The 21436-nt window shown below is 39.2% G+C and overlaps 1 protein-coding gene across 1 annotated transcript in view; it reads left to right on the forward strand.

Moving 5' to 3' along the window:
• The first annotated feature begins 219 nt into the window (after window positions 1–219).
• Window positions 220–21436, forward strand: part of PIWIL1 (piwi like RNA-mediated gene silencing 1) — a 29679-nt gene continuing 8462 nt past the window's right edge. The window contains exons 1-15 of the mRNA XM_089490980.1: window positions 220–288; window positions 2490–2601; window positions 9120–9245; window positions 9783–9994; window positions 10099–10220; window positions 11488–11568; window positions 11971–12168; window positions 12941–13052; window positions 15774–15900; window positions 17079–17196; window positions 17849–17963; window positions 18681–18868; window positions 19775–19847; window positions 19935–20135; window positions 21274–21377. Coding sequence (XP_089347106.1) covers window positions 220–288; window positions 2490–2601; window positions 9120–9245; window positions 9783–9994; window positions 10099–10220; window positions 11488–11568; window positions 11971–12168; window positions 12941–13052; window positions 15774–15900; window positions 17079–17196; window positions 17849–17963; window positions 18681–18868; window positions 19775–19847; window positions 19935–20135; window positions 21274–21377 — 1958 coding nt within the window. The remainder of the gene's footprint in view (window positions 289–2489; window positions 2602–9119; window positions 9246–9782; window positions 9995–10098; window positions 10221–11487; window positions 11569–11970; window positions 12169–12940; window positions 13053–15773; window positions 15901–17078; window positions 17197–17848; window positions 17964–18680; window positions 18869–19774; window positions 19848–19934; window positions 20136–21273; window positions 21378–21436) is intronic.

The following is a 21436-nucleotide window of genomic DNA, read 5'->3' on the forward strand; positions in this document are numbered from 1 at the left end:
CCAATAGGAGAATAAAGTTTAATTACGCTTTAATAAGTAAAATAGGACTGTAGTGGATTTTTAAGATTTAATATATGTTCTGACGTACAGACTTTAGTTTATGCTGAGCTTGTAATCCACACGTTGGTTGATGATGGGTCCATGTTAAGAGGAATGTTGTGCTAATTTTTGTAATAATGTTTTGCAATTTATTTTAGTACTACATTGCTGGTCTGAAAAATGACAGGAAGAGCCAGAGCCAGGGCCCGTGGAAGAGCACGTGGTCAGGACCAGAAGACATCTGGACAGGTCTACTCATATTTAGATAATAATGGATATTTGTTTATTTTGTGTGAAGACATTTTTCAGGCATTTCCATATGCATCTCAAGGATCCATAGTCTCTTAAATGCGAACATCTGGGGGGGGGAGTCAGCAGTGTTTAGGTTAGATTTGGGAAACAAGCGGGCCACATCCAAGAAGCCCCTTCCTTTGCCCCCTAAGCACTCAGTTGTTAAAGTTACAGCCCAGCAGTTCTGAACAGAGATCTTTTGCAGCCCCTGTGCTGTATGTTAGGATGAAACATAGGCTCCTCTGCCAAACGGTAACAGGTCCTTGGAAGGAATGAAGCCTAGAGGTTGGGAAATAACTAGGGAGTGCCTGTGAGTTATTTGAGTAACTAAATTCTTGTATGTTGAGTTTTGTAGTAATATCTTTTGGTGTTTTTGTCAGGGCTTGAAAAACTCTGGTCGGCTTGAAACCAATTCCAAGGGTCATGTTATGCATGTATATGCCTTATACCTCCCTATATGCCACTCTACCCCCAGATAGGCTTATACCTCCCTATTTGCCACTCTACCCCCCCCCCAGATGTGCCTTATACCTTCCTTTAAGTCATTCTTCCCCCAGATATGTCTTATACCTTCCTATATGTCACTCCACCCCTTATATGCTACTGTGCCCCCCAGATGTGCCTTATGCCTCCCTATATGCCACTCTACCCCCCTAATATGCCACTGTGCCCCCCAGATATGCCTTATACCTTCCTATATGCCACTCTGCCCCCTGATATGCCATACTGCCCCTAGATATTCCTTATACCTCTCTATAAGCCACTATGCCCCCCTCCCATACACCCTGGTGTCTAGTGGGGGCACCCGGTGAACCTTCACTGCTGGCCGGCACTTTCACTAGAGCTTATATGGCTGAGCACCGGAAAGTCAAGGGCAGAACCGGAGGTTATCTGCACGCATCGTGCAGACGCCCACCAACTGCCAGATAGCAGTATCCTCCGCAGCGCTGAAGGGGACCTGGATTCTCCTTCCTAGCAGGTGGTGGGTGTTTTTGCGATGTGCAGAGATCACCACCGCTTCTGCCCTCCACTTCCGCCGGTGCTTCTATAATGGAGCACCAGAAGGTCATGTGATGCCGGCGCTCAATCATGGAAGCCGCGGCGGAAGCGGAGGATGTCTGCGCGCATTGCACAGACGCCTGCCAGAGAGGATGATCCAGGTCCCCTGCAGCGCTGCGGGGGATCTGGATCTTAGTGTTATTATCCGACCTCTGTTTGAGGTTGGATTATAAAACGGGAGGTATTTTCAGAGCATTTAAAATTGATTCAACTAATCGATAATGAAATTTGTTGATAACGATTTTCATTATCGATTATTAACGATTTTATCAATTAGTTTCAGCCCTACTGTAGTGTCAGAGTCAGTGTGTATATGTATGGTATGTATAGTCTGACATTTGTGTGTATACTGTAGTATCCGTGTGTATGTGTATAAATGTGTAGTGCCAGAGTTAGTATGTCTACTGCAGGGATCACCAAACTTGGTTTGGATATAGGAGCCAGACAAAAAAGATACGAACAAGCTTTTTTTGTCTTCCCCCATCATGTTTTTATTTTCCTGGTGCCCAGGGTTTGTCAAGCCTTGCCATACACTAACATACATCTACACACTGTAACACCTACAGTAAAACACACGTGATAATATTCTATGCCAAGGCTCGACAAACCCTGGGTGCCAGGTCTCCATGGCGACCTTGTCTTATAATTGAAGTTGTCTTTTTTTCAGACTCCAAATTTGAGGCACCTGCACACAGCCCACTATACCTAGGAGCTTGTCACTCATGCTTTCTTGCTCATTCACTTTTACACTCAAAATCTACCCACCTTCTCCTACTACTTTACGTCACAGCTGCATATTTTGAAGGGGATTCTCATTTAAGTTTATATCACTCTCACCTACTTTGGTTAATACATTGAAAATGAAAAAGACATGCTTTATTCAGTATGCACTTATGTTTTGATAAGTTTGTGTATCTATAAACTATATTGTTCTTGTTATACTCTTAAAACTGGAAAGGTCATCAATAACAGAGAGACATTTTATTTAGTGTACAACTTTTTTTTTGTGCTTATGTTCACAAAACATGATTTGTGTTATCCAATAATAAAAATGCCATAGAGTGAGTGAAGGTTGGTTTATCTGGTCTATACAGACAAAGCTGCCAGGACCTGTACCTGGGAAACCAGTTGAACCAGATGCAGAGCTTGTAGGACGTGGAAGGCAGAGGGGAGCTCATGGAGCTCCTTCAGATCCAAAACCTCATGCAAAAGGTACATGTTCTTTAACACAAGAGATTATATTAACTGTTTGAATATTAATACAGAGAGGATTTGTATTATTTAACCGACTAATAACGTGGAAAAAATGGTCAGTTAACTGCCGTTGGCATGTCTGGCATTAAGCAAGTATAGAAATCAATCAAAGGGGAACCATCCAGTTCCAACAAAATGTAAAAAAAAAAAAAATCCTCCAAAAATATATAAAAAAAAAGAGCACGTACTATAATTAGCATTGTATCTTCCCAAAAATCCCAGCATTGAAACAGTTAAACTAGCAGTGAATTAGCATGGTTCAAAGATGTCCCAAATAGAACTTGGGCGCAGACTGACCAGATGTCAAAAGGAATGGGCATCTCCCAAATGTGACCTTTAAGCTCCCAAACAACCCGACATGGGTGATATCACTGTACACGGGAGATGTTGCTGGGCACATATTGAGGGGGAGGTTGTCATTTACCTCTGCTGTAAGTACAATGTGGGGAAAAAAGACTACCTCAAAGTGAGACAAAGGATTAAAATCAGACCTCAAATAGAGGTCTGACTACAAGACTAAGATCCCCCACAGTGCTGCAGGGGAACTGGATCCTCCCCTGTGGCAGCCGGTGAACATCTGCACGAATACCCGACACTTACGCCGGAGCTTCTATGATGGAGCACTGGCGTGACTGGGTCATAGAAGCCCCTGCGGAAGTCCCGAGTAGCAGCAGAGGTTGTCTGTGCACATCACACAGATGTCCACCTGCTGCCCCCACTTGAAACCAAGGGGTACAGGGGACAAGTCTAGGAATGCATCGGTAAGTCGGGAGTGGGCGTATATGGGTGTATAACGCATATCTGGAGGGCAGAGTGGCATATAGGGCGTAATAGACATATCAGAGAGGCATAGTGGCAAATGGGATATAAGGCATATCAGGGGGGCAAAAGGGCATATGTGGCGGGCAGAGTAGCAAGCTGTGGGGCAGATGTGCATAACTGCGGGGCAGGTTGGCAAATAAAAGGAAATAAAAACAAAATGAGAAAAGAAAATTACAGCTAAGCACAAACACTGCAAATAAATGTTAAAACGCCATTGTCATGAAGTGTCCTTAAGGGGTTAAATGTACCCTTTATGATGGGATTTATTTTTCTTTGAAAGTACTATTCACCTTTATATACTGTCAGATATTTTATCACAGAAAACATATATTCTATATATGTATTTTACATGAGCACAAAATGAAGTCAGAGCCATTTTATTTTACTTAAGCATATAGTGATTATTTCTTTTTGTCTTTGTTCCCTTTATAATTGAGAACAAAGGAGTATTCATGTATATAGATGCTTCAGTATATATATATATGATACAATTAATGTTATCTTCCGTGAGAAAGTTAAGGAGTAGACACTGCATATCCTTAGGAATGTAAATTGGAGTGGGAGATACATGGGAAGACTACAAGACCTGAGTTACTATCTAGGAAGTAACATTTGGCGATTAGGGTGACCAAGGATAAACTCCAAACACATATGTAATGGTTTTAAGTTAATTCTTAGACAAGAGCGTCTCTCACAGGTAAATTAAGAAATTACAACGGTGCAAATATGAGTAGAAATTCTAATTATAATGGGTAAAACCCACTGTTATGATTGGAGAATTCCAATCAAAAGGTGGAGGCTATGATAATAAGCCCTGTCTTTAAAAGCTTATGTCTTTAATAGAGAAAAAGATCGCACCCTGAAATAGACAGACCCTGACGGACTTATTCACCAAATTTACCCCAGAGAATTGGAATCTTAAGATTCTGGCACCATATTTCACTCTTAGAGTTACTTTGAGTTCTAACCTATATAATTTGTATAAAGTTATATTCTTTCCTACTTAATTTCTTGCCACTGAACCTGGATTAATTTCTACAAGGACCAGTTGGACAACAGCAGCAAGTGGTGGTAAATATAATTGTTTTATTATTCTGAATAGAGATGAACTTTGTCTTCTTCGTATAGAATTCCCTGTTTCCGGGAAATAGTATATTGCATTATTGTATATGACGGCTTGTGAGACTGCAGCTTATAACCCGTGATAACAATAATGAAAAGGTATTTTTACCTATAGACGAAGTTTGACATTATTTGCATCTATTAGGAATTTCACTAAATACTCTTAGACACAAACAAATTATTTTTAATTTGTCATATTAGTTAAACTAATATAAGAGAAATATGATTTGAAAGATTTAGGATCGGAGATAAAATATAGGGTATCTCCTTAAATTAATATTGTGGATGTGGTACTACAATATTTGGTAGTGTCGTTATTTTGTGTGTGTGACGAAATATTGGTTTTGCCTATTTTGTCTCATTAATATCCCTAACAATACTGATCTTAACAATTTTTGTCAATAACTACAGTGCATCATACTAAGAATTAACAAACGTTTCTCAGAAATAATAAAAAGATTATATTTGCTTAACATTATTAATAGTGTGCCATTTGTTTTTTCCCCCAAGTAAAACGGCATGTTTAACCCCTTCAATCCCCTATAGACGTACCGGGATGTCCAAAAAACGTCCATTAAGAAAGCCCTATGGACGTACCGGTACGTCTGGCCCTTTGTGCAGCGTCAGGGACATACATCCCTGCCGCTGCACGGGAGATCAGGCTGTCGTTTGACAGCCTGGACTCCCCCCCTGGCAGCAGAAGCCAGCGTCGCTGGCTTTCTGCTGCCTGATCTCCTGTAACAGCTTCCGGCGCGAAGCCGGAAAACTGTTACAGATAGAAATGCCCATTCGCGCGATCGGGCTTTCCCTTCCAGGTCACGTCACTACTGACGTGGCCTGGAAGTTCACGGGAGGATCGGGTAGCCCAGCAGGGTCTGTGTAGACCCTGCTGGGCTACCCGATCACTCCGATGAGGGAGCTGTAACAGTTTCCGGCACGAATGCCGGTAAACTGTTACAGTTGGAAATGCCCGATCACGCGATCAGGCTTTCCTTTCCAGGTCACGTCACTACTGAAGAATATCACAGGAGGACAGGGTATCCCTGCAGGGTCTGTCTAGACACTGCTGGGCTACCCTTTCACTCCGATGAGGTACCTGTACCTGAAATCGTATGACTCTTGTTAGGTCTTGGATGAAAAAATGGAGAAGTGCCTATTTAACCTCTTCAATCCCAGGGGTTTTTGGTACCTCAAAGCCCGGAGCAATTTTTGCGCTATGTCGGTTCAGCGATGATTCTCTTTTCCTGTGAATAGTGTACCCATATAAACTATATATTGTTTTTTTCAAGGAGAGATAGAGCTTTCTTTTGATACCATAGTTGGATGATTAGCTGAAAATTTAGAATTAGAAATTTAGTAAAAACTAGCAAAAATTTTAAAAAAACATCTAAGTTTTTTTACATTTTCCCTCTGAATCCTCACAAAATTAGGTAAAGAGACAGAAAATTCCATCCGGATTATCAATTCAGGTGTCCTGATTTCAGAAATACCTAATTTATATAGATTTTCCATATTTTCCCACCACATATAGGCAACATACTATAAGGTGTACATTACTTTATACAAAGCCGTTACATTTTTACATTAGGTATGATGGGACTGCAACTCTAATTTTAAACAAATAAAACAAAAACACCCACAAAGGTACTGTATATTCCGGCGTATAAGACGACCCCCAACTTTTCCAGTTAAAATATAGAGTTTGGGCTATACTCGCCGTATAAGACTACCCCTCTACCCAGCATACAACAACCAGCCAATCACGGCTCTTACACTGCCCTTACACACACACACACATATCTACACATACTCACATACGCCTGTCCATACATACGTATTTATACATGTCTATATATATTTATATATATATACATGTATATATATATATACATGTGTGTGTATATATATATATATATATATATATATATATATATATATATACACACCAGCTTACAAACACACAAATACCTACACTGCTCTTACACACACCTGACCATACACATACACTGACCATCTCACACCAACATACATACACTGCACTCACACCCCTTTCTCCCCATCTCTTACCTTTCTCATCTTCTTTCTTCCATCCAGTTGTGGGAGCGCGAGGTCTGTCATTTCAGACCTCTGCTTTACTGCTCCCTCATCACTACGGGCCGGCAATCGATGCCGGCGCGTACTGATTAGGGAGCAGGGAAGCCGAGGTCTGAAGTGCCAGACCTTGAGCTCCCTAATGTTGGGCTAGTTAGAGGGAGGTCGTGATCTCCCCAACCAGCCCTGCTGATCAGGGCTAGTTGGGTAGATCACGATCTTGCACCTACCTCGGCGCGGCCCTGGGGAGGCGGCTTCTCCACTCGCCCCTCCCTCTAGAGATTCGTGGCTTTGTGGGAATCGGTTAGTTAGTACCCGGCGTATAAGACGACCCCCGACTTTTGGGAAGATTTTCTGGGGTTAAAAAGTCGTTTTATACGCCGGAATATACGGTATATATTTCTGTAAAGCAGACAATCCAGGCTATCCTATCGGGTATTTGGGCACTCTACATGCAGGTATTTGGCCACCAATCACTGTCAAAGGTGGCCACAGAAATTAGTTCCTGCCCTTTTTTCACCAACGCGTTTTAGTATTTTGTAGTATTCTTAGGATTTTTTGTACAGGGTATGTGTTACGGCAGAGAAATCTATCCTAAATTGTTTAGCCGCCTCTCCTGATTACGGAAATACCCCACATGCCTAGTTTTTTTGTGCTTTTCTGGACATTACAGGGCACAAACGGGACCATGCGCGTTACAGATTCCAAACGTGAAATTTTCACATTTTGCTTTAGTAGACCTATGTTTCATTTGGGGCGACGCTGGCTTCTGCTGCCAGGGGGGTCTCCCGTGGCAGCGGCAGGGATGTGTCCCTGATGCTGCACGAAGGGCTAGGCGTACCGGTACGTCCATAGGGGTTTCTTAGTGGGCGTTTTTTGGCTGTCCCGGTACGTCTATAGGGGATTGAAGGGGTTAAGGTCTAGTCAGTCAGAATTTTATTTTGATTCATTCTCTTCTGGCTCTGTACAGATGGACATCAGTAAAATAGTGGCTAATTCCAAGAAAGATATTCAATGGTTTTTTGGCTTTGTTAACTTCTATGTAATGTTAACTTAAATTTTTTTCTTGCATCATCCAATCTCTCATGCAACTAACCAAAAACGATAGGTGATTTTCCAGGAAAATCCTTCATTCTTCTTTAAGAAAACTTTACTATGCCGCCTATCCTGGTGCTCCCTGATCTATCTTGTCCTTGGAGCAGTATTATGGCAGCGACAAGGGGACAAACCACATCCTCATCGTGTTGCTTATTATTCTAGAAAATAATCTTTAGAAATTAAGTATAATGTCACTGATAAAGAACTTTTTGCCTTTATTTGCTTCAGTGCTCGGCCCACGTGATCATAGTTTATACTGATCACCGACCACAGTGCCAATTCACAGATGGTGGTACCAAAATACCTTCTTGGTTTCCGTTGATCATCTACAGTAATTACATATGTCAGTTTTAACATCTCCCCCAACAACTCCAGTTTTCCGGTTCTGGGCCAGGAATCATTAACACTTTACAGGATGTTTTGTGCAACTGTGGACAGATCTAATTTTTCTCACATGGTTGTGGTGGTTTATTTTGAGCCAGTAGCAAATCATAACCAAGGAGAAAAGTCTTAAGTGCTATTGCTTACACTTCTTATTTCTGCAGAGCCTGATCCACGCAAAGCACTCTAAAATTGAGAACAGACGTATTTAGAATCAAGCCTACTTTATCGTAATTTAAAAAGTTCAATAAAGACATGATTGGATGAGTTTGATGTGGAAGAACTTGACTGGCTCGCGCAGAGCCCTGACCTCAACCCCATCGGACACCTTTGGGATGAACTGGAATGAAGATTGCGAGCCAGGCCTTCTCCAATATCACAAATGCTCTACTGGATGAATGGGCAAAAAAAAAAATGCCAAAGTCTTGTGGAAAGCCTTCCAACTACATATAAATGTCTATGTATTTACAATGCAATGTCATAATAGTCCCTGCTGATGTAATGTTCAGGTGTCCCAATACTTTTGTCCATATAGCGTAGCTTCGACTTGCTTCAGTTTAGCACTGTCTCACTAAAGGCATTCATTCCTTTCACATAGGTCACCTAAATTGTATATAACAAAATAAATTAGTCATATATATATATATTTGTTTTAGCACAAGAAAAAACTGTCTAATCAAAGATAACACCTCCTATCGGGCCAGCAAAAATGAGAATATATATATATGTATATATATACATTTACTTAAGCTTTTGGGATCTCAAGCCTCTGGTTCACATGGAAACCATCCATCTGTGGTCTTAAAAGTGTATGTACATCTTTTTTCTGTTTGCACAAAAAAAGTGAAAGAAGGTAATCACGAAAGAAGGATCCAAAACACATTTACGCAAGCTGCCGGTGAGAGCCCTGCATTTTTAGTTTTACTATAAAAAATATGCACAAATCTTTTTTCAATCTTCAGAACTACAGATTTCAGCCGGATTTCAAGATATATGCATTGGTGAGCGTGGTGGTCGAAGACGTGATTTCCATGATATGGGTGTTAATACACGAGAGTCAATAGAGCATGTGAAGGAGTCTAAGACAGGTAAATATTAGCCTTATATATACATTTGGTCTTTCAAATACTACAGTAGTTATTTGCATGATTTATACAACCATTTTTAAAAGTTTGTTACTTAGACAATATTTGGACCCAAATACAGTACCCTCCACAAATACTGGCACCCTTGGTAAATATGAGCAAAGAATGCTGTGAAAAATTCTTATTGTTTAACCTTTTCATCAAACAATACACAAAAATACTCTGCTCTCATGGATATCCAACAATTGCAAACACAACCCAGGTTTATCCAAAAAAGAAAATGGTTATATTTTCAATAATTTTTCACTTCTTTGCTCATATTTACCAAGGGTGCCAATATTTGTAGAGGGTGCTGTATCAGACATAACAGCCTATTTTAGCAAACACTAGTAACAAAGATTGGGGTATAGTTCATGTTAATAGGATAGCTGGGTCTTAGTGTGTGAATTATAGGAAAATGTTGAATGAATGAGTTTACAAAATGAACAGAAGTATTAACCTCTTTATTGGTACTGTCTTTATTGTTTTGTGTCATTTAAGGAAGTTCTGGCAGAACAATTCCTCTAAGCACCAACCATATCCAATTGGTATCCCGAACACAGTGGGTGCTATTCCAGTATCATGTTAGCTACAATCCTCAAATGGAATCCCGACTTCTGAGATCGGCACTGCTTTTTCAGCACGAGGATTTGATTGGTAAAGCACGTGCTTTTGATGGAACAACATTGTTTTTGCCCAAAAGGCTTGACAAGGTAAGCAAAACACTTAATGGAAGTACAAAATAATCACACTGGAAAGTATTTGAACAATTCTGGAGGTTTAGCAACATAACATTAGCTTTATGCTTTAAATCTAGGTGAACGAAGTGTTCAGCCAAACACGAAACGGAGAGACTGTGAAAATTACAATAACCTTAACAAGTGAATTACCCCCTACATCACCTACTTGCTTTCAATTCTACAACATCATTTTCAGAAGGTAGGGTTTTATGTGTGCATATAAATAGATTCAAATGCAAATACCAATTTAAATGTCTGCAGCATAAGCCCTGGTTTGATACATATACAAGATTATTTCAGCTGCTAGAATGGTGCATATGAAATAAAACTGCCTCTTTGGCCATTAATGTCTTACTTTACAAAGATTGTCTTTATTCTAGGTAAGCTTATGCCAAAAGAAGTTAAAACCCATAATATGTATGAATTCTGGTCACATAATTACTGTTTTATATTTTCCTCAATTCCAGCTGCCATCAATATTGTAGCAGATTAACCCCTTCATGATAACGCCCAGGCACGTTGCGAAAAATGATCATTTAACGATCCATGGCATTGCATGAGCTTAAAAAGTAGCTGGGTTAACCAGATGCAATAAAAGGTCCACGAGTCTAATTCAATCTTGTACACTGCATGGTTGTATAGACATAGAAAGTAATTCTGTAACCTTTAGTGGACAAATTCAGCGAGGTTTGTGCTCTGGCTTATCGATATTGTTCAAAGGTAACCCCTTAGAGTCAGGTACAAACATATAAAATTAAAATATATATTTAAAAAAATGTTTTTTGGGACCCAATGAATCACTTTTTCTTACTATTCTCTGTCTCCAACTCATGATCACAGTGAGAAGGGGAGAGGCGGAGAACAGAGACAAATGCTGACTGTCATTACCAGACTGTTAAAAAAAGAAAAAATGGTTCAGCACTCAACTCCTAGGAAGCTGGGTGCTAGCAAGAAAAAAAGGGACAGCATAAACCCTCTTGAAGTATACGAACACCAAACAGCTTGCAATCCTTAGGTTACTTTATTCAGAGAAAGCAAAACAAAAAAAAAAAATGTTTCAGCCAAACAGTGCTCTTTTTGTTTTGCTTTCTCTGAATAAAGTAATCTAAGAATTGGAAGCTGTTTGGAGTGCTGGGAAGCTGTTTGGAGTGCTGCGTTGTCCATTCTTTTCATTATTTAGGGTAGACGGTGTACTCCAGGGCTATTGCATGTTCTTAAGGACTTAACTTACATGATGCAAAAAGGTCTGTGGACTAAAATGCTAGTTAACACGAAGACGGGGAGTGCGTGTGTAGCCAGTCATCCTGCACTGACTATAGCCTGTAAAAAAATTATTTACCAGTAAAATACCTTTTTTGTTAACCAAAGTTTAATCTTCAAATTTTAGCCTGGTAAGAAAAAAGGTTTCAATTTGATATGTATAGTAAGCAGAGGACAAAAATTTATTTTGGATTTTTTTTTTACAGGCTCCTGAAGATGATGAATATGAAGCAGATTGGACGCAATTATTACAACCCTAATGATCCTATTGAACTCAAAACTCAAAAGTATGTGAACAGAAATATCTCTTGTTTTGTGTTAGACTGCATACGGTTTCTGTACTATAAGTACTATGTTATAACATACGTTAATAGGCTGATGAATATATATTTTAGTTTATCTGTGTGCTGCAAAAAGGTTAAATATACTTGACCTAGGTACTTTTTGTACCCTTTGGGACCAAGGCAGTTTTACCACTTTTGCGGTGCTCGTGTTTAGCTGTAACTTTCTCCTCACCCATTTAGTGTTGTACACACACAAGTTATATATTGTTTTTTTCTAATTTCCTATAAAAAAATTAAAATATGATGAAAAAACCCCAACTTTTTCTCACTTTTATTTGAAAAATCTTTTACTCATCCAAAAAAAGATAATGAAAAAAACTGCTACATTTTTTGTTTTGCTTTCAGCCTAATTATATGGCCAGGTTTCACCACTTCCATTCTGCAGTATGAAAATAGCATAATGCTTTGTATTGATGTGAGTCATAAAGTCCTAAGAAGTGAAACTGTTCTGGACTTGATGTACACCTTGCATGAAAACGTTGGAGCCCATAACTTTCACAATGCATGCAGTAAGGAATTGATCGGTCAAATTGTTCTCACAAGGTAAGATGAAAAAAACACATTTTGAATGTATAAAGCTAGGATAAGACGTTACTCTTCCCCTAAGCAGTGTAGGACAAGTGGAAGTTATAACCTTTTTCCCTCTGAGGGTATAACCTTGCCCTGCTCACAGGGTGGGCTTAGCCCTTCTCAGTATGCTGAACAATTTCTCCAGCTTAGCAGCCTGTCTGACCGCATGGGAAAGATTTTTGGGTATCACCCGGCCTTCCTGTTAGCAGGGAGGGTTTGTATCCACTGTGACAGAGGATTTATCTATTCACTAAAAGGTCAAGTGTCCTGTTGACGTATAAAACACAATCAAAGAAAAGAATGCATGCCACTTTCTTTAAGGATCTTATTGGTGGCAGCAACATTCACCAACATTTATGAGAGGTTTTGACATTCGATCTAAGCATGCACCTTATGAGCATATGGTGATTGTATTTTGGCCCCGAAGGTTGGATTGTTATGTCGTGACTATGATTTTTGTTAATGTTAAATCCAAAATGTCAGCAAAAGCCTTGATTTTACAGTGATCATTGAATTGAGTATATATATGATATCACTCAGTACAGGAGAAACTTAGTTATTATCCCTACAATTTCAGTAAATAGTTTATCAGATTCACTTCATCTTAAAACCTGTACCATCTGCTTTCAAATCTTCAATTTCAGGAAATCATGAGAGCTATTAACACCCTAAGCTCATATTTAAAGAATATTGTTGGGTTTTAGTAAATAAAAAATTTGTTTTCTTGCTACTTCCTAAATTTCAGATACAACAACAAAACATATCGTATTGATGATATCAACTGGGATTTTACACCGGAGTCAACGTTTAAAAAAGCAGATGGCACTGAGATAAGCTTCGTTGAATATTACAGAAAAGTATGGCATTGATTGCGTTAATCGGTTTTTCTCACAACATTGTAGAGTTCTGTTATCCTTACTTGCATTTTTATTGGTAGTTCATATTTTCTGTCATTCTGACAGGGTTTTTTTCCATGAAAGCTGAAGCTTGCAGGTGACCAGGAGAGAATTTGAGCATTCCAGCTCACCACTAACATTATTCATAGAGGGGCCAGCCGCGATGGGCATCTCCTGCAAGAGTCGCCTTTGCATTATGCAGAGATAAATCAATAACAGGGCCTACTCAGCTCTTGATGGAGAAACTTGCCAGTGTTTAACTTAATAATCCATAACGATTTCAGAGAATTGAAATGTTCATCTCTCCAGCAAACTCTTTGTTAGTTATTGAACCCCAGTTGTTCTTGATATCTGCTACCTATATTAGGACAAACACATTGTTTGACTGCTGTACTGTCATGTAGTAGCCTCTTGTTATTTCAGTATATGTATGAAGTTAGGACATTCATGAAAAAGTGGGTAGATTAGATGAGCCGCTTGGTTCTTATGTATGGATATCAATGGTTCTATGAAGGCATTATTCATTTTGTGAGATATATAATTCATTTAAGAAACTTCTCGGTTTTTGTTGTCCTTAAAGAAAATGGATTTTTATAGACCTCATCACTCCTTTATTAGCTGCGCCCCCAGGGGTTACCTAAATCATGATTTCATCCTATGTACTTCATCCTATGTACTCATCTGTATATTTTGATTATTGCAAAAGTTGGATGGCAACATCATCTCAAACTTTATCTCCACTTGGCAAATCATCCATATGGCGATCAGGTAGTCAAGGCTCCTCACATAACATGGGCTGACCCACCCTTTCCAGAAGGAACTGTAAGCAGATGCATATTTAGATGATTTAATATTGTTTGTACTAATGGATTTTATGGAATTCCCAATTTCCTTTTATTTCCTGGCATATCACATTGGTGTTTATGGAAGAAGGTGGTTATGTGCACCTAGCGTTTTATGTTCAGAGAACATCTGTTGGGATATGTATTGTTGAGGCCTTGGACTGGGCAGTTACATAGTGGCTGGTATCGCCTTACACATACTTGTATTGTGGTTTGTGAGGATAACATTAACCAAGTTAATGTCTGGCTTAGTATATAGCAGGGCTTGACAAATTTGTTGTGAATCTAGGCGCCAGGTAAAAAAGTTAGGAGCCAGGATTTTTTTAAACTAACAGTTGGTCAGGAGTGATCTGATCATCATCAGCCCACTTACTAAAATCACAGCGTTTGACCTGGAAGCACCCTGGACTTTCAGGTCAGTGCTGTTTTTTTTTTTTAACTCTTTCGATGATGATGTTCCATTGGAGCACAGCATTGACTGATATTTAGTCCCCACAAGCTTGTGGGGACAAATGTTAACCCCTGCAATGCCACGAATGTGTCATACACAAGTGTGGCATTGAAGGGGTTAACGCTGCACTGTCACTCTCATGGAGCGATCAGGCAGCAGGGGGGTGTTGGGGCTGGTCTCCACACTCATGGGGAGACCAAAGAACCCTCTCCCCTGTCCCTGAAGCTGCCTCTGGCAGCTGGGAAGCAATTGCTGGTCTATAGACCAGCCACTGCAGTGGGGAGTCTCTGTGATGACGACTGTAGGCTTCCATGCCTACAGGAATCATCAAAGGGCTTGTGGGGGCTCGTTTTTGCTGTTGCTGGTCTGCCTGGGCTTCCAGGCAGACCACCAGCAGCAGAGTCCCGTACAAAACGGGAATTAACCCCTAAATGCCGCGATCGCGGCATTGAAGGGGTTAACGCTGCACTGTCGCTCTCATGGAGCAATCAGGCAGCAGGGGGGTGTTGGGTCAGGTCCCCACACTTGTGTGGGGGCCCAATCAACACACAACCCCCTTCCCTGAAGCTGCCTGTGGCAGGTGAAAACACGATTGCTGGTTTTCCAGCAACCGTGTTTTCAGCCTACAGGATCACTCCGTGGGAGTGATCTCAGGCTCGGGGGCAGGCTCTGTGTGGCTGTGCTGTCTGCCCAGACTCCTGGGCAGACAGCAGCAGCAGCGCCCCCGTGTGGTGACTCAGCCTCTTACATCCACAATTTTTTCTGGATGTAAGAGGCTGACAAAACCTAGGCGCCAGGACAAAATTCTCTGTCGCCATGGTGACCTGGCGCCTGGGATTTGTCGAGCCCTGGTATATAGTAATGAGGCTTATACTGCACTACCATCAATGACTAGCCCTGTGTATAGTGATAGGAGTTACACTGTACCACTGTCAATGTCTGGCTCAGTATATAGTGATAGGAGTTGTGATATGCTGTTACATATCTGTTCAGTAAATGTTATTTATTTAAACTTCTGTGTTCATCCATTCTTTGCATTTTGGTGCTAAACCTTTTTGTGGGGTAGCCTACATCTGGGTCCACCATGATCTATGTGTGGGTTTTTTGCAGATTATAGTTTTTTACTGGTTAAGTCCCACTCCAAAAAGTTGGTGAACACAAATTGGACAGCCTAAAACTAGTTATTTTGGTGGTAGTTTCTTCCTCTTTCTTCCTCCTTAGTTGTGTGTAAAAAGCATTAAATATTGTCCATATAGGCATCAGTCAGCGTAGCATACCACACTTTTCTGTTTAGTTTGTGGTTGCATTTTAGTTTGGAAAGGTTATTCAAGATGTAACCTGTTTGTGTACTTTATTAATGTGTTGACATTTTTTCCCTTATTTATGCAGCAATATAATAAAGAAATAAAAGACCTGACCCAGCCAGCTATTGTTCACAATCCCAAAAAGACCAAAGGTCCAAGTGGTGTTCCTGCAGGACCTATATTCTTGATTCCAGAATTTTGTAACCTGACAGGTATTTAAAAGGAAGGCTGTGCTCCACATTTTGGAATTATTGAATACTTCTGAAACGGCAGCATGTTTTAAATTAAATCTTAAATTATGTTACGAATAGGTGATGTTGTGAATTTGGGTACAGAACATATGTTAGGTGCAAGTGTAAATTGAGATATAACCAGCAGCCTTAGTAAAGTGAAAAATTATTTAATAACTAATAATAAAAAAGATAACAAATTATGCAGTGGTAGGCTGGATCGGCTTCAACGGTGGTTCCTGGTGCAGGGGAGGCAGTCCTCAGGAACAGCCATTAACCCTCCCAGTGCTGAATTGATAGATGCCTTGCGTTCTTAACATTCATGCATAGTGAGTGCTGCTGTGGGAAAAAATACCCTGCATTCATATTTAATTTTTTTTTACAAATTTGGCTGATACCAGCCTTTTGCTTGTGCATGAGCTTTTGGTCAGTGAACTGATGATAAGGGTGAGGGAAGTCGTGGTCTATAAAAGTGGCTTCACAAGAAAAGCAAAAGGCTAGCATACTTGTGAAAATGTATCTTTTGCCATCTAAACTTTATACTGTATTATGATTTAGCCCTTTACCTTCCCCTGTGTGCTGTTCCTCGATTAAATTAGTGTGTCATGCAGTGCGCTCTGTAGATTTAAAGACATGCAAAAACCTATGCATGTGGGCTATTTCTGTAATCTCGAGATTCTGGCGAATACATTTTGGTGTGTTCCTCTGTAGGTGCATGTAATCTGTGCAAACAATCCAAAGAAACATGGAGAGGTTGATGGGGGGGGCAACAGAAATTAATGTTAAGCCCCCCTTTGCCAGAGATTAGTGACCACATGGTTGCATGATAAGTGTCCAAATGCCCCTTGTAAAAAAAAACCTAAGTTGTCTTCAGTCCAAAAATATATACTTTGTGTGTGTATTTTGAGCTGGTGGGCTATTAAACAGTCCCAAATGGAACATTTACAAAATTAAATAAAAAGGAAAATGAGTCATGTTTAAGGAAACAGTGTAAAAATCCTGAAAAAGTATCTGGTTTTGGGGCACAAAACACCCTTATTAAAGAAGGGATTATCATATGTTTTGTGTGTGTGTTTTCTTTTATGTTAAATGTGTATGATGTTTGGTTGTTATTGAATGTTTACAACATGTACATAAGTCTGTAAATGTGTTTTTTATAGGATTAACTGATAAAATGAGGAGTGACTTTAAAGTAATGAAGGATCTAGCAGTTCATACTAGGTTGGCACCAGATCAAAGAGAAAAACAAATGGCAAGATTTCTGAATTATATACACAAGTAAGTATTTTATTGAACTGATTATGTAAATAAGAACTCCCACCTTTCTGCATGTGTTATATGTATATTCTCTTCAGGCTAGCTGGAAATGTGTGCTAAGAAGAGGTATGTTAGCAGACGTGATGGAAAACTTACGTAAAGTTTTGCAAGGGTGTCCCCTAGTTTTTGTTTTCCCAGTGTGATTTACTGGCAATACATCTGGTGTTGCAGCATCGCCTAGGCAGACTTCGGACACTTAAGGGTGGTCCTAGCTTTTGTTTATATCATGGGGACCCTAATAAAGCCAAGAGTATTTATTGTTGCAAATGTGACAATACATGGCTTGTGTAAGGATGTGTGGTGTCATCTGCAGCACGCTGCATAAAATGTGATGCAAACAGTTTTGTGTGCTGACTTTGAAATAAAAAAAAAAAATTGGTTATTTTTTTGTGTTAGACATACTACATAAACATTGCTTACAACCAACCATTGGACAACAATATAATTCTATCAAATATAGTAGGAATTCACCTTTAAAAGCTTTGATATAATTACTGGGAGAAAAAAAGTGTGTGTGTCATTTCTTGTCTACGTACTATGTCAATGCTCTTTAGTGTTTTCTTTTTGTTGCATCTTCTAATAGATGATTATATTATGCACTTCCTGATTCCAGGGATGATAACGTTCAGAAAGAGCTACAGGATTGGGGCCTTAACTTTGACACCAAACTTCTGCCCTTAAATGGTAGAGTGGCACCTCCGGAGAAGATCTTGCAAGGAAGAGGAACTGTAAGCAATTTGATTTTTAATTTAAGCAATGATATAACAAGAATAGCTGTATTCTCCTTGCATCACATGACTACAGACCTTTGTTAAGCATTCAATGAAAAATATGAATGGCGCAAAATTTTCAACTTTTATTATTTTGTAGCTGTTCGGTATGTTTTGTTTTTTGTTCACATTATTAGAAGTAAATGTAAACCTTACTGCTTTCTTTAGAATTACCCAAGCAGCTTAGTTTATTGAGCAGTCAGTTTTTTTTCCTTTCATATCCTGACACATTTGCTAAAACCAAATATTTAACCTTGACCCTAACAGGTTGCTGTACTGTTTTTTTTTCCTTTGAAAAGAATGTCGCAGAATAAAATGTCATTAAACTTTGTTTTTACGCTCAAGAAACAGATTGAGCAAACCTGCATAAAAAGGGATTTTCACTTAAACTTCATCGATCTCTTCTCTTGCTTCCTACTTTCTCTCGCCAACATTACAGGTCACGGCAGTGTCATCACACTCTGTCAGACGATGAAGTGTACTGTTTGAGTGGAAAAAAATGCTTCCTGCAGCTTGCTTTCTCCCACTAACTCTTAAGATAACGATTGAGAAAACTTCTTAATTTAAGCACGTTTTCCTTAATGGTTCCTGTGTATGTAATATAAATAGTGGCTCTTTAAAATACAAAATCAATGTTTTTTTTTATTAGAACTGTGATGTGTATTTTTTTTTTAGGTTGAATACAATCCTCAATTTGCAGACTGGTCCAGAGAATTGAGAGGCCCCTCTCTAATCAGTGTAAAACACCTAGATAACTGGCTGTTGCTATTCACGCGGAGAAACTATGATGCTGCAAACACTCTTATGCACAACCTTTTCAAAGTGTCACAACAAATGGGAATCAAAATGAATAAAGCAGTGATGTAAGAAATTATTCTCCATCATAGCCCTGTGGCAACTCATTTTCCTAATTTGAAATGCACACTTGGTCTTCTCTGACAGCCCTAGTTAGGGTTACACTGGCACGGATATCTTGCTTTTGGGGCAGGATAAATTCAGATTATTTGTTCTAGATATATATTTTATTACACAACTATCTGTCAATTAGACATGGACTTGGGGTAGAGAATTCATTTTTGTTTATTCTGTACTATTTTAGTGTTTGTATTGAGTTTCTTGGAGGTAGAAGTAGGATTTTTTTTCTTTTGAAGCCATATTCATAAATGTTAGATATTTTTTTATGAAAAAACCCTGCATTCTCCCACTGACGACAATGGGTAAAAAATATATTTACTTGATTTGTAAACCACCCTATATAGGATTTATAAAATGTGTTATAGGGATATACTGTATATTACATTACATTTTTTTACTTCTATTCTTTTTTTCTTTTTCATTTGCTTTTTGTTTTACACAGTTCTAACATTACCAATAAGGTTTCTTGCACAGCAATTAGAGGGTTTCCCTGTACAGTAGTCAGGGCAATCCTATGGGGACCACTCTGATTATTGTTTAAAGCCCCATGACAGCTCTCTTATAGGGGCTGCAGCATACCTGCACCATACCCTGATAGATTATGAGATGTATTGAGATGGGCTTCCCTAGCAATCAGTGTGATGTATCCCCTTTGTTGTGAAGGGATTATTTGTGAATGGGTTTGTAAAGCGAGACATTTAGCAGTACACAACTCATGTTATGCTCTATTATCCTAGAAGATATCATGTTTTCAGCACTATCCATCAATGCAATGTAACAATTCTAGCAAGTTAGCAGGATAACTAATGAAGGTTGGTTAAAGTTTACAAAGTGATCCTTTTTATTTTTTTAAGGGTTGAAGTTGATGACAGTACTGATGCTTATGTAAAATGTTTGCAACAAAAAATTACACCTGATACACAGCTGGTAAGTATGGAAGGGTTTCTCAAGTATTTTGTGTGTGTCTGTGTGTGGTTTTTTTTCCATTTTATGATTACGTTTATTTTCTTGCAGATAGTATGCATTTTGTCCAGCAATCGCAAAGATAGATATGATGCTATAAAGAAATTCCTGTGTGTTGATTGCCCCATTCCCAGCCAGTGTGTACTAGCCAAGACTTTGAACAAACCTCAGACTGTAGTTTCAGTTGCTACCAAAATTGCATTGCAGATAAACTGTAAAATGGGAGGTGAACTTTGGAGTGTGGAAATACCCGTAAGTCTTTATATATATTTATATATTTTTTTTTATTTTTTGTATCACAAATGCATTGTTTCTAAGGATTAGCGCCTGTCAGTGTTTCACTTACAAGTGTTATTTAGGGCGGATGGAAGTTAAGAGACTACTTCCTAAAATACTTCATCTTAAAATAAAACCGATTGGGGAGTTAGGGGTTAATTGGACTGACTAAACTCGACAGGATATATGGTAAACCTAGCAAAACAGCATGCAGATACACTAATATGAAAGTTATTGGCGAGGGCATGGAACTTTTGAGATTAGGACATGCAAATAGAATGTATTCCTGCAACCATATTGCTTGGCAAAGTTCTTTAAGAAGCTGTATTGATTGTACTGTAAAAACACTACAAACAAGTAAATAAATGTGTTTAGTAATCCGAGTTGTAAAATTCCAGGTTTGGGTAACAATGAATCATTTTCAAAGGCCACCCAAGCGATAATGTGCATTTTAATAAATATAGGTATCTAAAAGGACCTTCTAACTTTACATGGTGCCACCCTTGCAGTTTCCTAGGGATATTCTACAGAATCCCTATACGCATTTGCCCCTTTCTGCAATTCTGTTATTTTCTGTGCAGAAGATGTGTTGTGGCAAACATATCTCCTGACGTTTAAAATATTCTTACCACCAGTCAGTAAATGCTTTGAACGGGGGTCTAAGAAGACCCCTGTGCTCTTGTGTGGAAAGCACTACCATTATTCTCAAGTGGGAGTTCTTTCCTGCCATAAATTGGCTGCAAGACTTGTCAGGACACAGCCTGAGTACTTTAAATACTTATAAAAAGTACTTTTAAATGCATCCCATGCCCTGGGTGCTCAACACGGTAGTGACACTTTGTCAGAACAACACATGCAGCGGAAGAGCTAAGCGGTCTCTCAATAATTTGGTGTGATGTAAGCACCGCACGGATTTCATTCGGACAACAAAGACATTTTCCATGGTTACCTCAGTCTACCTCCACAAAAAAGTGATCCATTCATAGCATCAGTCTACACAGACCCACTTTGTCTAAATAATAAAAACCCTCACTGTTAATTATGGATTAGCTAATTTAACTCAATATAAAAAGGCTATAACAAAAAATATTAAATGTGATTTGTGTGTTTTCAGCTGAAAGAGCTGATGATTGTGGGCATTGACTGCTATCATGACACGTCATCTGGGCGAAGATCTGTTGGTGGATTTGTTGCAAGTTTAAACCAAGGCATGACTCGGTAACGTGTGAAATACTTATTTTATGATTTTCCAAATTAAATGGTGTGTTATTAACCCC

Source organism: Sceloporus occidentalis, unplaced genomic scaffold (genome assembly GCF_023333645.1).
Source record: "Sceloporus occidentalis isolate IW3139 unplaced genomic scaffold, rSceOcc1.0.p SCAF_48, whole genome shotgun sequence".
NCBI classification, from domain to species: Eukaryota; Metazoa; Chordata; class Lepidosauria; order Squamata; family Phrynosomatidae; genus Sceloporus; species Sceloporus occidentalis.